At 38.4% G+C, this 23,976-nt stretch overlaps 2 protein-coding genes across 4 annotated transcripts; both read left to right on the top strand.

The window, feature by feature from the left end:
- Positions 1-1,715: 1,715 nt before the first annotated feature.
- Positions 1,716-4,718, top strand: LOC143558795 (uncharacterized). Of its 3 annotated transcripts, none has more exons than XM_077047566.1 (3): positions 1,716-1,908; positions 2,845-2,980; positions 3,640-4,718. In XM_077047566.1, the coding sequence occupies exons 2-3, from the start codon at positions 2,851-2,853 to the stop codon at positions 4,569-4,571; spliced, it is 1,062 nt and encodes a 353-aa protein (XP_076903681.1). In that variant the 5' UTR covers positions 1,716-1,908; positions 2,845-2,850; the 3' UTR covers positions 4,572-4,718. The 3 variants fall into 3 exon arrangements, with proteins under 3 accessions (XP_076903681.1, XP_076903672.1, XP_076903678.1); XM_077047557.1 differs by having other exon boundaries at positions 2,845-2,986; XM_077047563.1 differs by having other exon boundaries at positions 1,716-1,959; positions 2,845-2,986.
- A 14,903-nt stretch (positions 4,719-19,621) lies between these two features.
- On the top strand, positions 19,622-21,788 carry LOC143557407 (zinc finger protein ZAT9-like). Its single transcript, XM_077046488.1, has one exon. It carries the CDS (start codon positions 20,580-20,582, stop codon positions 21,762-21,764), a length of 1,185 nt encoding a protein of 394 aa, XP_076902603.1. The 5' UTR covers positions 19,622-20,579; the 3' UTR covers positions 21,765-21,788.
- Positions 21,789-23,976: the final 2,188 nt, after the last annotated feature.

Genomic DNA, 23,976 nt, shown 5'->3' with positions numbered 1-23,976 from the left:
GTTCACACATATACACATTGAGATTTCACACACATATATATACGTTATATGTGACATATATCCTATTCCATCATGAATAACAAATCGATTATTAAGTCGTCCACGGTAGACAATCTATCACTTTATTGCTAAAGACCTAAGTGGGTTGTTTTGTCATTAGTACCCCCATAATAAGTTGCACCGGGTATAAATTATTAATGGATTTGAGCCAGTGATGGAAAATTTTCTTTTTCTAGATCTTGATTCACATAGAAATTCGTTAATTCTAGTCCTAGTTAACCTGATGATACTCAAATCTACCTTTGTAGAATATGTACTTAAATTCCAGTTTGTAGCATATAATTACAACCCTCCTCTCAAAACTAGGGATGAGCAAAATCGGGATCGGTACCGAAATCGGTACCGATTTGGTACCATCGGTACCGAATCGGTACCAAAGTTTTAAGTTTCGAGATCGGTACGGTACCGGTACCGGTAAGGTACGGTACGGTACCGGTACCGGTACCGGTAAGGTACGGTACGGTACCGGTATTTCCCGATTTTTTTACCTTCGGTACCGGTATAATCCCGGTACCGTCTCGGTACGGAACTGAATATTTCGGTACCGGGATCGGTACCAAGAATTAGGGATTTTCGGGATCGGGATTTTCGGGATCGGTACCGGTCCGATCCCATGCTCATCCCTACTCAAAACCCATGTATGGATTATTCTATTATCGATAAAGAGAAATATGTCGGGTAAAGAATTTGTTGAGAAGTTTATATTCCGCTTGCACTATAAATAGTTTTTACTATATCACACTATAATTCATTTCTTATCCTAAAAACCCTTTACCGTTATAATGTAATTTTAAATAAATCTATACTATTTAATAAATTAAGTTTTCTAAATACCACATGACATCACTATATTGATCCTTACAAAATTTGCCCCTCTCTCTCATATTAAGTGCATTTCTTTTTTTAACATTTTATTTTCAATTTTTAATAATTACATCATAATTTAAAAGAATTAATATCGTCATAAATATGTTAATTTGTTTAATATAAAATATATTTCATTAGTTATTAATATTAGATTTTTATAAGTAACCAATACGAAACGGGTGGGCTTCTTTAACCGGTTAAAGTATCAAACATTGTTCATGTCAAAATAGTTTAAGATTATAATGAGTTTTGATCCACGAGTTGGTTCAAAAAGTAGCAATTTACAACTAATTTTTGATATAGAAAATAACAAATAATTAATTTATGATTTATAAATTTTCTAACAACTTTTTTATTTTCAAATTGCGTAATGTGTAATTTTTTTTACCGTATAATATATTTTTATATACGTGATACATTTTTGTAGTATTTCATATTATATTATTATTTAACAAAAAATACTTATTTTATCCCGTGTGCTACACAGGTAACTAACCTAGTGAACAAATATATACATCCCGATACGGGTCAAGTCATTTTTAACTGTTATAATTATACAAGTTATGCCTTTTTAATTATGTCGAAATATACTTTACAAAATAAACGCGTATAAACCGATTCTCTTTTATTGTTCGATAAGCAAATCCATTTACAACATCAATATTATTTATTTCTTTTCCTTTTATAAGAAAAAAAATTGTACCACAATAAATAAAAATATACAAAATTTAAATTTTAAGATAAAAAAAAAGAAAAAAAGTAAAATAATTTTCTTTAAATTGTAATTGAACATGTGCGACAACAAACGCTGACCGCCGCTTTCCCCCTTTTCTCGCGCAATTGTGTTCATCGATTAATCCCTAAATTCGGTCTCGACTTACTCGGATTCTTCCAAATTACCCACCGATTCTTTCGATTGACATCTTTGCCTTTCGATTGACCTTTTTTTCAACGCCTGCCGTTCAGAGAATCAGTTTCTAGGTTAAGGTTTCAATATTTCGTCGGTTTTATTCAGATCTATAATCTTTTTAGGTAAATTAGTCGTATTGGCCATGCGATTGTTTGTTTTATTGCTATTGGGTTTCAATTCGATTTATGATTTGTATTCGATTAAGGCCAATTCTTGAAAATTTTCAATTTGGATCTAGGGTTAGGGTTTCGTCGTAAAATTTGGGGATTTTTTTAATAATTAAAAATTGGGTTTTTACATGGTTGTTAAAATTGGTTTGTAACGAAAATCTTTTTTTTTTTTTAATTTTGTTACATATATTTTTCTTTAAATAATCAAACTTATTGTTATTAATTATCTATAATAATTATACATAAAAAATTATACATGTTAAGCAATAAAAACCCAAAATATGTTTTGTATTATTACTAACAATAATTATTATACATATTATTTATAATAAATTTTCTTTAATAAATAGGTGTTTATTTGTTTTTGCTAAACATATTATGCTCATACATATAAATTTTTGTCATATTATAATAATTAATTTTGTCACATATATTTTTCTTTAAATACTCAAAAACATATTAATGTTATTATTATTTATAATAATTACTATATTTTTAGTAATAATTTATTATTATTATTATTATTTTCTTGTGCATGTGACAATTGTTTTGGGCTTTATTTGATGTGTATGCCGTTATTGGAATGTTGTACTTTCTAAATATTGTCATAAGAATCTTGTTTTTAGTATAGGTATTTTCATAAAGTTTAAAGCTTTTCTTGTTTCTTGCCACGTCATTGGTCTTAAATGTGTTCATGTGTAGACATCAATAGAGAAACTTACCAATATTTCAAACTTAAATGTCACTCTTTGATGTCCAATTAAATAACTTTTTTATGAACATTGTGATGAAACTATATGCAATATCTTGATAATGAACATGTATTTCATTGTGCAGATAAACATGGTACAGAAGCGTCAAATAGCCGAAGAAGAATATGATTTTGCATCCAAACACTTGAAATTGGAAAACAGTTACCAGTTAGTTTCATGTTTGGAGTTTCCTTCAAAAGACGTGCTCCAAAAACCTTGCAGTTCTGGTGAGTGAGGGTCGTTAAAAGATTTGCTTAGTTAATATTTTGCGAAATTTTTATCGCTGCAAACCACATATTAGGGGGGTGTTTGGCCTAGCTTTTATTTTTAAGCTTATGCTTATATATAAAACTAGCTTATAGCTTTTTTTCTATTATTTGATAAGCTCTTTTTAAGTGTTTGGATTAGCTTATATTCTACAAGTTAATTATGTGTCTTAATAAGTTGTTAAATTCAACATTCTTTAATTTGTTAGAGTAATAATTACTAATCCACCACCATTTGAAGACAAATGAGTAATTTACACCCTTAAACAAATAAGCTTTTAACAAATAAGCTAAAAAACCATCTTCACAAAAGCTTCTCTAAATGAGCTTATATAAGCTTATAAGCATAAGCTTAAAAAGCTAAACCAAACACTAAACTAAGCTTATTTTGTAAAAAAAGCTAAAAAAGCTATAAGCTTGGTTAAAAAAGCTATGCCAAACACCCCCTAGGGTGTGTTTGGATGCGCGTTTAAGCTAATAATTTTGTTTTGAAGTGACAAAAACCAATTTTGAATGATTATTACAGTATCTTTTTGCCAACTGAAACAAAGGCCATTTTATTTGCTTCTTATTTTCTTAAATTAACTCATGCGATGATATATGATCTTTTTTAGCCGAGGACTATTTCCCAATAGTTATTTCTGAAAATGACCGCCAATTTGAAAGCGACAAGATAATCGACAAACCAACAACATTAGTACAGACAGACGATGCGTATTCTCGTCTCTTAAGATTCCCTCCTCAAAAAGTGGTCCCCGTGGGACCCGAATATCAAGCCGATTTTCCTGAGATTCCAGAATGCTGCGCATACGACACAAAGACTGATGAAAATAAGTTTTTAGGGACTTGTATCGTTCCAATGCCCGAGTCAAAGTCAACTGCAAACACGGATCTTGCAGTTGGAAAGGGAAGAAAAGACTGTTTTTGTGAAGATCCCGGTTCTCTTAGATGTGTCAGACAACATATAGCCAAAGCAAGAGAGAATTTAAAAGTAAACATCGGCCGTGAAAGATTTTCAGCCCTTGGATTTGATTCCATGGGGGATATTGTCGCCTGCAAGTGGTCTGAAGAAGATGAACAGTTGTTTCATGAAGTTGTGTACTCGAATCCGGTATCTTTAGGGAAAAACTTCTGGCAAAAACTTGCAGAAACGTTTCCTTCACGAACTAATCAAGAAATCGTTAGTTATTACTTCAACGTGTTCGTGCTGCAAAGACGGGCCGAACAGAACAGATTTGATCCGATGAATGCTGACAGTGATGATGATGAGTTGCAGGTAAGTGACCCATCTGAAGAAGATGATGATTCATGCCCGGATGAGATTCAAGAATACGGGTTTAGTGTTAAAAATCCAGTTTTTGATAATTACGATGAAACGAGGTTTATGTTTGAGGATTCCAAGGTTTGGGATGTCGGGTATTTTTCATTCCCAAGAAGTAAAGCCGAGTTCTTGCCCACTGGTAGCATGATTGAAGAAGTATTTGGAGTCGAATCTTGGAACCTTGATGTTGCAGATAATGATAATGATAAAGGGTCTATGAATTGATCTTGAATATGTTTATATTTGATTAGATTAGTTGGTATTTTTCATTGAAGTCATCAAGGTATGACTGTCCCATGATTCTTGTAAATATTCGAATGTTATTTAAATATTTATATTAGATTGGTCGATTTTATTAAAGGGACTAGCAAGCGACTAGACCCAAAAGCAACACTAAAAAATACAATCAATTACGTCAAACACACAATCGGGTTTTCAAAACGCCGCTTCTCTCTATTTACCACGACTATTCTTCACCCGAAGGAACGTTAATATCCGTATATCTTTTTTGATTTTTGTAATCGACACCCTTGTATTTCTTAACAATGTTTCATTCCCTTAAATAAAAATTATATTGAAGATTGAAAGCTATCAAATAAAAAAAATTATATTAAAGATACACTATTGCATTATTTAAACTTAGAGTATAATACTTACATTAAGTGGAGTAGGCTACTTTTATCATTTGTCATGGTGTATCATTGGGGGACATATTATTCATGATTTAACTATAGCAATATAGTGTTAACAAGGAGTCCCTTTAATGGTTTTTGAAGCCTATTAATGGTCACGTTTTAAAGACGTGATGAATGATTGAAAGACTACCTTTTAATTAGTCAAGCATCTTAATGATTCAAACAGGATTGTCAAATAGTTCCTAAGTACGAATATCACTTATATGTATCCCATAATGACATGTTTGATCTTTATTAAATTAGATCCAATTCAAACATGACTATATTAAAATAAAATAAAAAAGATAGAACTAATCTACATATTCTAGAATAAAGTAAAATAACTGTCGTCACACATCCATCCTCGGTATTGTTTTTGCGCTCAAATTTGCCCATGCTCTATAGGTATCTTGTAGGGAAAGAAGAAAGTGAGACTTATCATTTTGGCTTGCAATAAAGGTATTCAACACCAATTAGTAAAAATGTGAAGCTTTTTATCATTTTGGCTGATGAATAGTTAAATTGTTTACAAACAGATCGGGGATTCGAGTATCATATTGAAAAATCTATCACTGGAGTTGCTACCTAGGACTTTACCAACACCGACGATGGTGTAGTTTATGGTCAACTAAGTTATGCTCTTTAGGACAATGCAAATACTAATTTCAGTTTTTTAATCTACGGTTATCGCTTTAGTATCGAGATTTTAGAAGTTTATGTTGATTGTTGAAGAGAAAAAATTTACCCATAAATACCCTTAAAAGGACTTTCAGTCTTGGCGTGCAACAGACTAGGTAAATTGCTGCATAGTTTGTTATCAATAGTTGTCGATGTGTACTTTTTTGGTGTGTCAGTCTCAACCATTTTGTTTACTAGTGAGTTTTATTTGGGTTGTGTTTTTGTCTTTAATGGGTAGAAAAACATTACTTAAAAAAATAAACAGGTTAAACAAGTTAAATATCCGCATGCCTTGGGCTATAGCCAATGTGTACTACATCATAAGTATATTTATTTGAGTATTTGCTTAGTTATTGTTTCTGGTATTGTATTTATAGGTAAAGTTAAAATATAGAGGGAGACAAAAATGAGAAGTGTGAGAAGGATTTGTGACTATACAAAAAACTCTTTAAAAATAAATTAAAATAAATCATAATAAAAAAATCATAACTCAAAATATAAATAAATAACTAAAATGTTTCCAACATCATTCCCCTTCAATTAAAAAATTTTAAAAATAGAAAAAAGATAAAAAAAATTGACGAAAAGACACAATGCCGAGATCAAAGACACAATGAAAAAAATGAACAAAAGAATTATAACTAAAAAAGACACAATAGATCGCAATATATAAAACAATGCCGAACAAAATATAATACAATGTTGAGTAATATAACACAATATAAAGAAAAAAGACACAATGTCAAGGAAAAAAGACACAATCAATAACGAAAATAAGCACAAAACACAATGATTAACAAAAAGACACAACGACTTTTTTCACTTACCATTATGTTTCTTTTTATGAGAACGAGAAAGACGGTGGAAACATTTTTGTGTTTTTACTTTTTTCATTTTTTTATTATATATTGAGTTATGATTTTTTTCATTTACTTTTTTTAAAGATTTTTTTATGTGGCTACAAATCCTCTTTATCCTTTTTCATTTTTGTTTCCCTCTTTAAAATAATTTAACCCTAGTATTTAATACATAACTCTCAATTAAGATTCGAGCGAATCCACTAAAACCACCGTACATTTAGCTTTCTTCTCTTAACACTTTAGTTTTATATTTATTTTATATTACAGTGAATTATGCATTTTAGAAAATATAAGTTGGTTTCATAAAAATTATTTCTGCCACTTTTAGGCTGGTGTATGAGTTTATATATCAGTTATAATTTTTTATAAACTAAAGTATTTACAATTGTTAATTTAATTCATGATATTTGAATTATACAAATTGAACTTCATAGTTTAGTTGTATTGCAAATTTGCAATTATATGTTTGTCAACACTTTGAACGTGTTAACACTTGCTCACTCCTTCTTCAGGTGACATTACTGAATTATTTAAGAGTTAAGTGCCTTGTGCGTGTAGCCTTGCTGGGCGGGTAGCCTTCCCTGATGGCTAGTACCGTTGCTGCGGGAACAGGCGGAGTACGTCGACATTGGGAGGCTTTTCCTGCGGGAACAGCTTGCGTACTGCGCGTAAGGACGTCACGTCTCTGAGCATGGTGGGTCCTGCGGATCCAGTTGGTTTCTGCGCAGACGTCTCTTCAAGGTGAGTCTTGCGAGTTTAGCCTTTGCGCAGACGTCCCTGTTGAAGGTGAGTCTTGTGGGTTCAACTGCGCAGACGTCCCTATTTGAGGTGAGTCTTGCGGGTCCAACTGGGCTCTGCTGGGACCTACCTCTTCAAGTCCCCCCAGTCCAATGTTCTTCTCATGAATTGTTAATAAGTGAGGTGAACTTTTGGACTTAAGCAAAGGGTTTTGAAAAGGGTTTAGTTTTAAGGTTTTCCATGGGGATTCTTCCTGCGGAAGTCCTAATGTCACGTGCAGAAATTCCCGACTTTTCTGCTTGATCTTTGGGTATGATGCGGGTAGGTCTGTAACCTCCTCGCAAGTCAGGAGCGTTGAGTTCCACTTGTATAGATTCTCCATGAGGGTTTGGTAGTTTTGAACATAGTGATCAATTATGTTAAAACAACCAATTCCATCTTGGAGCTTCAAACAATCTAGTTCTCGACGTTCCCGCTATGCGGGGATGTTATTCCCGTTTCCGCAAGCATGGCCCAGAAGATCCTTCTTGGTTTCAATTCCCTGCGGAGTGCTAGGTATGTGAAGGGTTTCGCCTTGACACTGTACCCGCACTCGTCTTATAGTTACTTTACTTCCAAGGTATTCCTGGCTTCAATTCCCTGCGGGTGCTAAGTATGTGAAGGGTTTTGCCTTGACACTGTACACGCACCCGTCTTATAGTTACTTGGTCGCCGAGGTATTCTTGGCTTCAATTCCCTGCAGGTGCTAAGTATGTGAAGGGTTTTGCCTTAACACTGTACTCGCACCTGTCTTATAGTTACTTGGTTGCCAAGGTAAGGGGTATAGTCCCGCTTACTTTTGAATCTTTTTGAAATTCGAAGAGTTGGTGAAAGGATAAGAACAGTCCAAACTGTTGAAACGTCGTCCGACGGTTTCTTCTGACAGTGTCAGGACGTGCAGGAAGTTATGACGACGTGACAGTATATGGTCATTCCAGACGCTTTTTCAGGCGCGTGGGCGCGAGTTTTCGGGCGCGTGGCCGCGAAGTTAACGGCACGCGTCCTGTCAACAGCTGTTGCCAGCTTGCTTTTTCCACGTGTCATAGTTTCATTGCACCAGCGTTTTCCTCTCTCTTCCGCATTAAATTCATCGCATTCATTGCGATGAGTATATAAAGGGAGGAGAGGTTGCATCTCAACTCACAGTTTCACCTCTCTTCTTCTTCTAAACGATTTCCGGCGAATACTCTAACTTTTCTGTCGAGCATTCTCCTGAAATCGTTCTTGTTTACATCCCAAACATGTCTTCTCATGATCCTGAGGTTACTGTCGAGGAGTCTGATGTATACCTCGAGAATCCGTCGTCCACGTCGGACAAGGATGACAAGAGTACTGCTGGCGAGTGCCAGTGTGCTCTTCCGGTCGACCTTTATCAGTACGTCGTCAGGAAGTTCATGCTTGAGCCTTTCGAGCCTGAGTTTCCTGCACCTCATCAGACGGTGTACGATGCCCCCAAGGGCAAGATAGGGGTGTACGCTGCATTCTTCGTCTATGGGAATCTCAGGTTCCCATTGACGAAGTTTGTATACCGTGTTCTGGAGAGACACGGTGTGCATCTGACTGAGGTACACCCAACGGCGATCGCCAAGATCCGCCATTTCGAGTGGGTGTGTCTCATTCTGGGTGTGGAGCCCCATGTTGACCGCCTGATGACCTTCTATTCCTGGAGGAGCATCCAGGGGTGGTATACCTTGGTCAATCGGATCAAGGGTTTGAAGATCTGCGCTACCGAGCGCAGTCTTCGATCTTGGAAGCGGGAGTTCTTCTATATCTCCGCTCGCGTCGTCCCCATAGCGATGACGTTCAAGAACGGGAGAGCTCTCCCGAACCTTCACGCCTCCAACTACCAGGAGGCGGAATGGTTCTCCAAGGTTTCCCGGATCCAGTCTCCGGTTTACCGCTTTGCGGAGTCCGGGATGGTGATGCTCGGGATGAGCCGGGTGTGGAGGGAGGCGTCACAGATTCCCATCGTCCTCGAATACGGTTTGAACTCTGTCCCTTACGGTATGCTTCATATTATCCGTTAATTTAGGGTTTTTGTTCTAACCGTTTTTTCTTTTTGTTTTCAGAGGGAAACGACTTGCAGTCTCTCCTGCAGCCGCGGGAGAGTGATGGTCCCGCTCGGATGGGTACTCGTGCTCTAGATGAGAACGAGTTGCCCATCCTTGAGCAAACGGCGGATCGGTTCGTGGAGGTCTACCCGCCAGGCCACGAGATCCTGAGCGCCAGGCGGCCAGGTAAAGAACTTTTTGACCCTCGCCCTCTCAATGCTCAAACCTCTGCGGGAATTCCTCTAATTTTGTCATCTTCTGATGAGGAATCCGCAGATGGTCCTTTATTGGCGAGGAAGAAGAAGGCTGCCGGCGGGAAGGGCAAGGCGAAGGTTGCCTCCACTGCCGATCAGGGGAATCGGTCAGAGTCGGAGACCGGGAGTGAAGAGGTGGCGGGGAACCCTGGTGGTGATGAGACCACTGTTCCGGAGGTTGAGACAGCTGTCACCTCCGGGCAGCCTAGTACAACGACGGTGACCGGCGTGAAGAGGCCGGCTCCATCGGGTTCGTCCCCGCCTATTCGCACCTTCAAGCTCAAGATGACTCGTAAGTGTAAACTTTAACTTTAACTTCATATATTTCCGCCATTATATTTAAATATGTTTTCATGTAGGCGTGGATGCAACCGCATTCCAGGGTGGAGCGGGGAGGAGCACTTCTGGACCCATGACGGTAGGTTTGGTCAACCTACCCGAGGCGATGACCCAGGCGGCTTCGCCTGCTTCACGTGTTGGTTCAGTTACTCACTCGGTTGAGGCAAATGTTCCAACTGTGACGTCGTCTCCGCCGGCTGTCAGTGCCATATTCACTGATTCCTTCACTGAGCCGGCGGTGAGTTTTTCTGCGGGCTCTTCCGCAGCGGCGACCACGGTTGTGAGTTCACCTCCGGTGAGTTCACCTCTGTTGGTTCCTACGACGGCGGCTTCAACCGCGCCTCCGGCACCGGCGACCACCTCGCCCCCGGCCGGTTCAGCAGGCATGTTTGGGGTTGGAGCGTCTAGCCAATCTCTGCCTCCTTCCCATCTGCCTGACCTCTTGGATGGATATCCGTTACGTTCGGGTGATGGGTTTGGCGGCTACAGGCCTGTCGTCGACCCTACAGGTGCGTAGGGTTATTTTGGCCTGTTATGTTTTTTTTTATCATCTTTTCCTAACTGCTTTTTGTTTTTGCAGTGTCGGATTCGAATGAGGTGTTTGTTCCGCGGTGGAACATCCGCCGGGGAACCACCCTTCGGACGGCTGTGGACTGCGTCGAGTGGGCGCGCCACGCCGCCCCCAGTGGTGCACTGGGAGAAGCTATGTCAAGCTACCAGGAGGGTAGGCTGACAAACGAGCTTCGAATTCTCCTTGCCCGGATGCAGCCGCGCGTCGAGCTGCTTTGTCGTGAAAACGACAAGTTAAAAGCAGCTCGTATCCAAGAAGTAGCTCAGGCGCGGGCTGTCCGGGAGGAGAACAGGAGGCTCTCCGCAGTTGCTGCGGAGAAGGAGAAGGCCTTCAAGGCCCTTGAGGTTGAAGTTCAAGCCCGTCTCGAGGCCCGTTCCAAGGCTGCCCAAGCTGTTAACGAACAGCTTCGGTTAGCTAAGGAAACCGCTCGGAACGCAACTGAGAGGGCCACCAGGGCTGAAGCTGTTGCTGAGCCTCTACGCACCGAGAATGAGGAGCTCAAAGCCAAATTAGAGAGGCTCCAGCAGGCTCATGACGCCTTGGCCATGGAAGACGCCAAGAAGCTTCAAGAAATCTTGGACCAGAGGGGTATGCTTAACCATACTGAGCGTAAGCTAAAGGGCGTTGAAGAGGCTGCTGCTAAGGAAGTGTTGCTTGCCAACCTTAACAAAAGTGAAGCCGAACGCGCCCGTAACCAAGCTCAAGCTGCCCTCCAGGAGGCTCTGGTTACCAAGGAATGGCTTCTACGAGAAGCGTTGTCGCAGGTAAGCTTAGCTTCATAATGTCTTCACGCTTTTCTTTATACTTAGAAAAGGTTTTGATACTTGTATTTTTGTTTTGTAGGTTGTGCATCGGGTCTTCACGGACACATCATATGACGATGCCATGAGCGCAGCCCTCAACGCTTCTCATGAGGATGGGGAAAAGGCTGGCTTCCTGCTTGGTCTAGGGTTCATTGAGAAGGGCATCCCGCCTTCCAACTTCCCTTTATATGATGTGGATACTGAAGCTGCTTATGACCAAGCAGTGAACCAGTATGCTGCCTTCCCGCATCCAGTGGTGGAGAAGGTGAACGAAGTTGCTGCTGCTGATGATGGGTTAACCATTCTCAAGACCTTCCTTGAACCGCCACAGCCAACTGATGGTGCGGGTACAAGTGGGTTTGGAGGGAGTGGTCCTGAAGCTTGAACCTTTAGATCCCTTCCCACTGTTAGGATAGGTTAATGTTTTTGTATAGATTTACACTCTTGTAGGCGGGTAGATACCTGGCCATTCTTGTAATACTTGAATTTTTATGGAATGTAAATCTTTTGTGCGGGTAGGACCATCACTCTTGCTTTATAAACGTTATACGACTTGCTCATGCATATTATAGTTTAATTTGGCACTTGTTTTGCCGCATAAACAATATATGATTCGCTTGTGCATACTTTAGTTTAACTTAGCAATTTCTTAAGTACTTTGGATAAGTTAACCTTTCAATGTGGCAGATAATAGGTTAAAGTTTTGCTTCCTCTTTCGTGATTGTGCGGGTAAGACCGTCACTTTCACTTAGTAGGATGGCTAAACTTTACCTATATCTGACCTGCGTGGAGGTTTTTCTCATTTTTTCCTTAAGAGATTTTCTAAGTGTTTTGAATAAGTTAACCTTTCGACGCGCGGTTGTCAATAGGTTAATGTTCAGTTTCCTCTATCATGATTGTGCGGGTAAGACAGTCACTTGCATTTAGTAGGATGACCAAACTTTACCTATGACTGACCTGCGTGAAGGTTTTCCTCATCTTTTCCTTAGAAATTCTTGCCGTTTTTTGTGTTTATGCGGGTTTTGCCGCCTTCCACACGCAGCGACTTCTTTTCACACTTATTTATGCGGTGAATACCGGCATATCAGTGTTTTGGATAAGTTAACCGTTCGACGCGCGGTTGTCAATAGGTTAACGTTCAGTTTCCTCTATGATGATTGTGCGGGTAGGACCGTCACTTTCATTTAGTGGGATGACCCAACTTTACCTATAACTGACCTGCGTGAAGGTTTGTCGTTTTTTATGTTTATGCAGGTTTTGCCGCCTTTCACACGCAACGACTTCTTCACACTTATTTATGCGGTGAAGACCGGCATATCAGTGTGGAAAGTTCATAAGTATAAATGTAAGATTATCAGCGTCAATGTGATAAGGAGAATCATTTCCATTAGAAGTGGCTCTGGGCCTTTTCTTTTACAAGTTTGGAATTGATCTACATGCACTGTGTAATTGAGCTCCCTTCCATGTTGTTTGGATGGGAGTGCCATCGAGCCGATATGCACTTGGTTCGGAATCTCGTTGTTTACGCAGTATGTAGTCTCCAACATTGTAGCTGTAGTTTCGTGTTTTTCCCAACTGGGGTTCTACACGCGTTGGCCTGCTCAGCATCCTTTACGCCACGAGGTGTGCGAGTTCTCCATCTCTGACGAATGTCTCGATGATGTCTTTCAAGTCTATGCATTCGTCGGTGTTGTGGCCTTTTGTCCTATGGAAGTCACAGAATTTGCTCTGATCAGCGTTGTGACGCTCTCGGATTATTGGAGCCTTTGGCCATGGGAGCCTCTCGGTGTCGAAAATCTCGGTGACGCTTTTGGTGAGCGGCGTCCACCGGGGGTTCCGGTTCGACGACTGCCTGTTGTCCTTTCCGCCTAACCGAGGGTGCGAGCCGGATGAGGTGTCGAAGTTTACCCTTGACTGCCAAATACCTAGCTTCCTCCTTTTGTTTAGTCGGGCGGTAAGGACGTTATTTTCTCTTGTTTTCTGGGTGTAGAGGTTTGTGCTTTGGGGAAGATCTCTACCCAATTGCTTTTCCGTTTCCGCGAAGCGTTTAGCTGCTGTCATGATGGCATCCCATGTGGATGGCATGCCATCTTTACCCGTTAAGGTGCGGATGAGCTCTGGGTCTTTCGCGGCCTGGATGAAAGCAGCGCGAACAAGATCTTCGCTAATACTGCCCAGACTTAGCTTCTTTGAATTGAAGCGCGTGATGAAGTCTAGTAAAGACTCATCTTCCTCTCGGATGCAGTTGAGGATTGTCCATTGCTCTTCAGTGTACTTTCTTTGTTGACTGAAGTGTTGGCTGAACTTCTGTTGGAAGTCTGCCCAATCGTAGATGTGGTGGACCAGTAGACGGTCGAACCACGCTCTGGCTGCTCCAACCAACGTCATCTAGAACATATAACACCACGTGGGTTCCGTCCAGTTGCTGACGGTTGCCCCCGCTATGAATCTGTTCAAATGATCGTCTGGGTCGGATATACCATCATAGGTGCCGATGTTTGACATCTGTTTGACACTTCTTGGGGCGATTGCTTCCGCAATGTCCCTTGCAAACTTGGAGGTTCCCGCATTTGCAGCGGTTGGTCTGAAGGTTTTAGAGAAGTCACGTGGGTTTCCACCCGCGTTTTTTGGTTTGAAGGTTTCTCCAAAATTCCTTCTTGGTTGGAAGTCCGTTACCTTACGCTTCCCTTTCGCCTTATGGCGAGGGTTTACGTCGGTGTCGGATTCCTCCGAATCATCGTCCAAGTACTCGCACTCATTGCTCATGTTGAGCTGTTGTCGAGTGCTTCCGAATTCGTCAGCCTGTTGGAGTGAACGTAAGCGTTCATCCAACTCAGCTTGGAATTCCCTTTGACGTTTTTCCGCCCACGCTTTAACTTGTTCAAGTGTTTGGCAGGGGGGCCTCGTCTGTTTGTCTTTCCACCTGGGTATCAATGAATCCCAGGGGAGGATTGTTTACTGCACTTGCCCCGGCTCGGGTAACCGGGGTAGTGTTCGTAAAATTTACTGCACTTGCCCTGGCTTGGGTAACCGGGGTAGTGTTCGTAAAATGTGTGTATTCGCCGGTGTTCCCCCCAGTAGCTGGGGTTGTGGTTACCGGGGTTTCTTGGTTACTCCCTGGCCTGGGGACCGGAGTAATGTTAACCATCTTTTCGGAGGTTTTGAAAAAATTGAGAGAATTAGTTCTAGCTTTTATCCCACGGATGGCGCCAATGAAGAAACACTAATTGACCCCGGGCAGATTACGGATAATCTGGGGGTTAAATAGATGTTTCCCACGAGGAGTTATGTCCGGCAAAGATGGTTCTTCTGGTGACCTGCAAAACAGACACCGTGAGCTCGTCACTTAGAAGGGGGGGCGTACCTCCTTGTGACCACCCTCCGGCGTGAGAATCAGACTAGATTGCTCTTGAATATAAGTGTATATTAAGAGATTGCTAGAAAAGATAAGATGTGATAAGGTAATGCAATGTGTCCATACCATTCCAAGGTGTTGGAGTATTTATAGTCGAAGGTAGGTTTCCAAGCAGGTACAGCCGGCTGAATAGTATTCCTGTTCTGCCAACTGTGGGCTACGCACGTGCCATGCTGGTGGTTGGTGGGTAGGCAGCGGCTGATAGTGACCAGGCCGGCTGTGTACTATTCCTGTTCCACCAACTGCAGGCTATGCACGTCCTCCGACAGGTTGGTGAGTAGGCAGCGGCTGATAGTGACATACAGTACAAGAGCGTGCTGCTCGTCATACTGTTGTAAGTGAGCTGTCGTATCTTTGGTCAGATCTTTTGTCCATACCTCGTCAGGTACAGTATAAAAGATCCTCCAGTATCGTACGGACTGGCTCATTTGTGCGGGAGTGTTCCCGGCTTTGTGCGGGAGTGTTCCCGGCTTGCTCACTCCTTCTTCAGGTGACATTACTGAATTATTTAAAAGTTAAGTGCCTTGTGCGTGTAGCCTTGCTGCGCGGGTAGCCTTCCCTGATGGCTAGTATCCGTTGCTGCGGGAACAGGCGGAGTACGTCGACCATTGGGAGGCTTTTCCTGCGGGAACAGCTTGCGTACTGCGCGTAAGGACGTCACGTCTCTGAGCATGGTGGGTCCTGCGGATCCAGTTGGTTTCTGCGCAGACGTCTCTTCAAGGTGAGTCTTGCGAGTTTAGCCTTTGCGCAGACGTCCCTGTTGAAGGTGAGTCTTGCGGGTTCAACTGCGCAGACGTCCCTCTTTGAGGTGAGTCTTGCGGGTCCAACTGAGCTCTGCTGGGACCTACCTCTTCAGTGTATGAGTTTATATATCAGTTATAATTTTTTATAAACTAAAGTATTTACAATTGTTAATTTAATTCATGATATTTGAATTATACAAATTGAACTTCATAGTTTAGTTGTATTGCAAATTTGCAATTATATGTTTGTCAACACTTTGAACGTGTTAACACTTGCTATAATTGCTACTTTGTTATGATGCAGATGATAAACATGTATTTAGTTTTTTTATTTTTTATCTGAAAGGGTAACATAATTGTTTATATATTTGTCATAGATGAAGCCCATGCTATGAATCTATTATATGTATAAACGAAAACCCAAAAATCCTAGGTGTCGCGATGTGGTCGATCCCATTTTTTTGGAGTCGCCAGATTTGCTTGATTTTTAAATAGAGGTTTCTCATTCATTTGACCCGAATTCATGGGTATGGGTCTTATCAAACCCAGATATTTTTTAAACAGGTTATAATATCTCATTAAATTAAAAATATTCTTGCCACATTATTGATGTGAAAATCCTATAAAATAGGATATACTAAAAATTATTATATGACTTTTTTTATAAAAAATATTATTTATAATTAAAAAACAATTTTATAGTAAAAAAAATAAGCGGGTCTTGGGTGTTACCAAACCTAGATAACTTTTAAATCGGGTTATAACATCTTAGTTATTTGGGAAACCTTTTTATTATCAAACTTTAAGTATATTATAAATTTCATTACAATAAATAAAATTAAACCCAAAAAAGTATATAAATACTAAAAACGAGTAATGTAAAACAGCCCCCGTAATACGGGGGATAAAAACTAGTGAACTATATTTATATATTTTATTGGAAAATTGGTTTTAAATAATCCCAACTATACCCTATTGGTAATATCAGTCCTAACTTTACACTTGCCTGCTGGCAGTACCAACTATTTGTGTATTTGTTTTTAACGGGCCGCGACTAACGGGAGGACTAACCCCGTTAGTCCGATGATGATGTGGCATGCATACGTGTCAAAAACGTGCTTATATGGCAAATACGTTGCAAGATCGAGCTTACGTGGCAGATTGCACAATCACAATTACTATTACCACCACCACCACTCTCTAATCACTCTCTCTATCTCTCTCTTCTCTTCTCCCTCTCTACTCTAGTAACTCCACCACCACCGGCCCTCCAACATCACTTATCACCTGCCGCCACCAGCACCTATCATCAAACCCTAATCCTATTAATTTTTATCATCTGCTTCTTTTTCTAGGGTTAGGGTTTATATGGCTCGAGAATTGGGGATCCGGCTTGATTATTTTGCGACGGAGATAGTGGTGACATATTATTATTGGGTCTGCGTGGGGAATGGACATATTATTCATGATTTAACTATAACAATATAGTGTTAACAAGGGGTTGCTTGGTAGCCTTTTAATGCAGAATCGGTCAAAGAAAAGAGACCGTTTAATGGTTCTTGGAGCATCTTAATGGTTAAGTTTACAGACGTGACGAATGATTCAAAGACTACCTTTTAATTAGTCAAATATCTTAATGATTCAGCACAAGATTGTCAAACAACCCCTAAGTACGAATATCGATTATATTTGTCCCATAAACATTGATCGAATTTGATTTATATAACACTGATCTCATTATAACATTAGCACTCAATTAAACTTGCTAAATATATCAAACTTAATTTGTTTATTAAATATGTTAGATATGATAATATAGCAAAATCTGATTATTTTAATGTCGTGTTTGTGTAATTGATATACTTCAACCACATGAACGCGTATATCTTTCTTTCTTTACTTGTGGACCTACATATGATCCATTGGTGTATGATCCAACTAATTTGGAATGGGGTAGCTCATAGGTTTTGCCACCAAGCATTTTTCTTGGTGATATGATTGATATTTATAGAGCTTAAAAGGATTACTTTTTAAGCATGGTTGGTATACCGACATATATAACATATCACACCATTGTCAAGGGACACATGCTACTAAAATCATTTGTCCACATACTATACCTTATATAGATTATTATAAATATATACAAACCAATATTCTGCTATAGCTTTTGAATTTTAATATACACAATCCACTAAATTATCAAACTATCTATTTATATAAATGTTTATCAAAAAATCATAAGTGCCATACTCTGATAGCTCCCCATCCTTTATGGAGCCACCGAAATGCTTCATTTATAAATGATGAGTCTCATTGATTTAGCGTGGCTTTGACCCATTTACGGGTCTCGCGGTCACGGGTCATATCAAATATATATTAGTTAAAATAATCGAACCAAATATAATAAAATATATTACGATAACATGGGTACACATCCATGTGTTTCAAACTCATAGTACAAGTATTTATGCATGATGTAGAACTCATAAAGTAACAATATTTGCTAGTTAGTGGTTAATGGTCAAAGACAAAGTAAACTAAAATAGATGCAACTAGGGGGTGGTCGTTGGACAACTCCTTAACAACTGAAAATGAAACAACTACTTCCCCAAAGTTTCACCAAAAACCTTTTTTTATAACATTTTTGAACAAAAAAACGTTTAATTTTATAACTTTTTAAGCATGTATGTGGACGACATGAATTGGTCTTAAGGACTTGTAAACAAGCGACCCATAAAAAATCACTAACGAATTCAAAGCATATAGCGAGTCATGAACTTAACTCATGTGACTATATGAGTCTCTTCATATAGTGGTATAAAACTAGCTACTTACATTCATGATCCAGTGTGAGTCAACTCATTTGACTACACAAGCTTATCCAAGGCTCGAGCTTACACTACTAAAATTTGACCTTAATTTTTCGAATGCGACTATGCAAGCATACATTGCTTTCCGCTTGTCACATTTTAGTGATGCTGAGGAGCCTACACTTTAATAAATGTAACAAAATAAAATGGCTATCATGAAATTTCACTACACAACATAAGTAGCTTGTATCTATTGTTGAGTAAGGAATACTCATTTATCCAACCTATTTAATTAACTTTTAAGCTCTAGCTCAACTTGGACATGGCATGATTACTGTATTTATAATAATAACTTTATATATTATAATCATTATCAACTCGGTATGTCAAGTTTGGACTTAAGCTTGCTTATTAAATGAGCTCCTACTTAAGCTCGAACTCGGTTATGCTTGAGTTATCATTGTGTTTTTATCAAATCAATCTCGAGTAATATACAAGCTGCTGGCCTTAAATACTCAAATAACTTGAGATTAAGTTTTCAACCCTTAGATTGTAGTGAAAAACAAGATAATTTATTTAACCTAATCCAACAAAATTATGTTCTATTATTCTATTTTATGGCCTTGGAAAAAAAGGACAGTTGGTAGCATAGTAGAATCAGTTGAATTCTTTTAGAAAATTGTACCAAGATGACAAAAATGAGGCTCCAACCACATAACTGCTTCCCTATTTGCTAAAGCTTTTACCTTTCTTGCTTTCAACAACTATGAAGGCTTCTAGTTGTAGATTCCTTGCTTTCAACCACTTCATACAAAAATTAGTTTCACATTAGATATTTTTATTTTTATATTTTATTCAAGATTCAATATTTTAAAATTCTAACTAGTGAAACTTAATATTGTTCTTCACACATCTGTAAATCATTGGATTTTATGCTTAATTGTCGTGACCGGGCTTAATATAGAAATAAATTACTATGTGTTCGTCGTCATCATTCACATTCTTCTGCTCACTTAACAAAATTTGCTACTAGTTTTTACATAAATATGCATTGGCGAAGTTTCATTGAGGCCCTGTTTTTTTGCGCAGTAGTGTAAATTTACCCGTTTTCGGCCGAAAATTTGAGCATGCCCCCCTCGTTTGTGAAACTTCGTATACATTTTGAGTTCGCCCCCCCTCGGTGTCTCAGTCCAAGCTTCGCCACTGTAAATATGCACCAGTTTAAATCATCACTAATATAAGAAAATAAAAAGTATAAGAGGAGTAGATGATGGCAATGCATGCCAAAGTCATTATGTAATGAAAGTAGATAGTTAGGTTAGAAATCTTGAACCTAATAATTAAAAGTCATACTTTTTTTATTTATAACCGACTTAAAGGTTTAACAAATTTATTTCTAAATATATTTATATTAAAGTTTACTGTCACAAATATTAAATAAACCTAATTATAAGTTACATGCTACATCAAATATTCATTTTTTGTTTTAAAGTGTAGTGGTCCAGTGGAACATTTCAACTGTGTATGTGCTTACAATGCAAGGAATAGTTGAGATACGTGTGGGTTGAATCAGGTGGAAGAGGATCTTTGCTTCCAGAACCTAGGATTGGCCACGTGGATAGATCTCATCCGTTGGTTTGATGCTGGTGTAGAATCCATACTCAAGTACACGTGCAGACATCTTTGCTTTAGCTTCTTTTTATCCTTGCTTTCATGCATGAATTTCTCCATCTTTCTCCATATTTAGCCTCTCTCTCTCTCTCTCTCTCTATATATATATATATATATATACACATATACATACATATATACATATACTCTTAGTGTGAGTGTAACCCACTCTTTCCCTTTGCTTGTTCATCACCATCATTAGCAATAAAGGTAAAATATTAACCGACCCATCATCTTAATTAGCTTCTACTCAATTCCCACCTTCAAATCTTGTTCTTTATGATAAAAGATATGAAATTTGAGATGGGTTCTTGATATTACTCAATTCCCACCTTCAAATCTTGATCTTGATGAATAAAGATAAGAAATTTGAGATGGGTTTTTTGTATTTATGTTCAAATCTTGTTCTTGATGAAAAAAGATATGAAATTTGAGATGGGTTTTTGTTTTTATCTTCAAATTCTGAATTTTTACTCAAGTTTTGACCTTTAGATCTTGTTTCTTGATCTTGGTGTCTTTCAAGTTACAATCTTAAATTTTTGGATCTGGTTCTTGAATCTGATCAGAATTGTTTGAATTATTCGATGGGAGAAACCGGTGAGGAGTCGATGAAACACATGTGTAGATTTTGCAACAAGAGCTTCTCTTGTGGTAGATCATTAGGGGGTCACATGAGGTCTCATGTGATCAACTCCACTGATCAATATCATGATCATCATGTGAAGAAGATAAGTTGTGAAGGTGTTCTTGATAAACTTTGTAAAGAATGTGGAAAAGGGTTTCAATCTTGGAAGGCTTTGTTTGGGCACATGAAATGTCACTCCCTTAAGAACAAGAAGATTGCAAGTTTGAATCAAGATTCTTGGATTAGCCAATTGGATAATAAGAATTCAGATGCCAAAAATGGTCCTATGAGGAGATCAAGATCAAGATCAAGTTTGGTGTCCGAAATCGAACAAGAACAAGAAGCAGAAGCAGAAGTTGCTATGTCTTTGATGATGTTGTCTAGAGATATGGGAACAAGATGCTCAAAATCCTCTGTTTTGGTTAATTTGAGAAAAGTTGAGGGTAAAGATTTTATTATTAAAAACGGTTCTAAGATGAAGAAATTTGATGAAACCGAAGTTGGTTTCGATTTTCTTGAGAGATCTGAGGTGGGATTGATCAAAATCAACGGTATCGGTTTGGGTTTTGGTGGATTGAAGGACTCAAACAAGAGAAAGTTTGAGTGTGTTACTTGTGACAAAAGCTTTCATTCTCATCAAGCACTTTGTGGACATAAAGCAAGTCACCAAAAAGTACTCAAGAGAGATTTTGATTCAAAAATACAAAGTGGAAACAAAATCAAACACGAACCCGTGTTAGATCATGATCAAACAATTAATGGGTATGATTCAAGAACATCTTATGATCATCAAGAATCATCAAGTTTCAATCTTGATGTTGGTTCTTTAAAGAAGAAAAAGACGGTGGCGTTGAGAGCACACGCGTGTCCAATTTGCTTCAAGGTTTTTACATCAGGACAAGCATTAGGGGGTCACAAAAGATCACACTTTAATCAAGAAAACAACACCAATGTGATCAACAAACCCGATGAGCCAGTTCACGAGGCTTGCGGGTTTCTTGATCTTAACATGCTTCCCAAAGAAGAAGAAGAAGAGATGAATATGAGCAGTAGTACCACAGAGTACAAGTCATACTGCTGGGAAGATAGTAGTGGCCACCATAGTCAACAATCAAGAATTCTATGTTTGCTTTCAATAAGCTAATAGTAGTTCTAAAGAACACAAGCTTCAAGATTGTACATGATTCATCCATTTTCTAAAAAAAACACACACACATTTCCAAAAGTCAATATTACAAACTTTATATATTTCGATATGTTTTAAGTGGATTCCAAGATTTCTTGTTAAGTAGCTTTGAGTTTGCTAATAATCCAATGAATTATAATATGTTTGTGTGTATGTCTTCATGTGATTATATATAATAGTATTGCATTAACTATATTAATGTCAATGTATGCTTACTTTTATGTGGTCTAGATAACCCGTACGTTTAGAATTTGGACTTCTTATATATATACACATAAAATTGTATCTATTTATTATATTTGTCTTTTTTAGGGGGAAAAAATGGCCCGCCCCAAGGGTGGGCGAGTCGAACCCCCCCCCCCCCCCCCCCGGCAAACACATACAATTACAATTGGTGTGGTAGAAATTGTTAGTCGTCAGTCAGGCGGTAGGAACTGACGATTAATCGTGATTAATTAGACTGAAATTTTTATATATAATTTTCTATTTTATGTACACACATTTCTATATGCATTATACACACATTTTTATAAGTAACTTTTAAAAATATATACACATATTTATGTAGGCCCCGTCCCGATTCCCTACATTGGCGTTAGATATACTCATAAACACAGTTTTAATTATCAGAGTTATTAAAAAACTTTCACGGAAATAAATAAACTTCAAACTTTCAAACTTGTCTTTAAAAACATAACATAAAAGTATCTTATTTAAACATTATGACGAGTCTTCAGATGTCAGCCTACTCAATCCTGCCATGTCTCCCTCAGGCTAGCTGCTTCAGTCTATTTACCTGCGTGCATACTAAAAGTCAGCTACGCTGAGTGAGTCCTAGTTAATCAGGTAATGGTGTATATAAAATTATACATCTTTTTAGCATCAAATAATCTATAAAAACTGCAACTTATATCAAATAATATAACTCAAATAGCTACTTATCATGTTAAAATGTATTTTCAGGTAAACTCAAGCCTCAAACGAAGAAACGAACGAAAAGCCAAAGAAAAATAAAAGAAAACCCAAGAAAACACTTAAACACGCCTCCATGCTTCACTGAACATGCCCCCATGCTATCCTGTGCAAGAAAAGACAAAAATCTGCAAGAAAATGACAAAATACTAGACAGATTGACACGGGGTCGTGCGCCAGTAAGCATGGGGCCGTGGTCACCTTTCAGAAAAGACAAAAGAAATATAACAGATTACAAGAAACACGAGGCCTTGCCCCATGAAGCACGCCCCTGTGGTGAGTCATCATGTACGATTTGACAGAACATTAAATACGACTGGACACCTGTACATGGGGGGCGTGCCTCCTCCTACACAGGGCCGTGCCTGGTCCTTCAGACAGCCTATAAATAGAGGAGTATTGCACTCATTTGGTGTGCTTGAAAAAAACTTCTATACGGGTTTCTCTTATAAAAACACTCACTTTACACTCATATTTAAGGTCTTGTGGAGAGTTTGAAGGCTTGGGGGTTATCATCACAATCATCCATCACCATTGAAGAAGGAAAATTCATCCACATTTGGTTACATTGTTCTAGTTTGTTCATGAGTTTGTTATCTTCATCTCTTTTAATGTTCATAACCATGCTCATTATGAGCTAAACTTCATTTACTATCTAATTTCTATGAAGAAGCTTTATTTTACTTGACGATTATGTTGAACATGTGATTTAGTTTGGTAAAGTACATGGTTGGTTTGCAATTATCCTTTGATGAAGAAATGTTTTATCACTTTAACTCAATACGTCAAGGTTTATGATTAATAATCATTCATGATTCACTCATGTTTTTGGAGACTAGAAATAGTAAAAAGGATACATTGATAACTTATTCAAGATAAAACATGGATCCTTATATTATACTTAGAAATGATAAGATATAAGTTATGATCTATTTCTTTAGTTCTTATAATTTTGAAATAACATTGTTAACATGATTTCTTAGGTTATCATGCTAGTTAAAGAAATAATATATCAATGGAATGTGTAATTATAACCTAATTAAATCAACCAAGGGGAGGTTGTGTGAGTTAACTACAATCACCCGAAGTTGTTAGAATTGGTATTTGAGAAATCGAAGTCAATCATAATCTTTCTACTTTACTAAACTACTTGCCTACTTAAATTGACATTCTCGTGGCATTATGAGAATAAGCAAGG

Source organism: Bidens hawaiensis, unplaced genomic scaffold (genome assembly GCF_021521415.1).
Source record: "Bidens hawaiensis isolate Kalapana, Puna unplaced genomic scaffold, B.hawaiensis_p1.1 tig00001087_1, whole genome shotgun sequence".
NCBI lineage: Eukaryota > Viridiplantae > Streptophyta > Magnoliopsida > Asterales > Asteraceae > Bidens > Bidens hawaiensis.
This window is presented reverse-complemented; position numbering and strand designations above follow the sequence as displayed.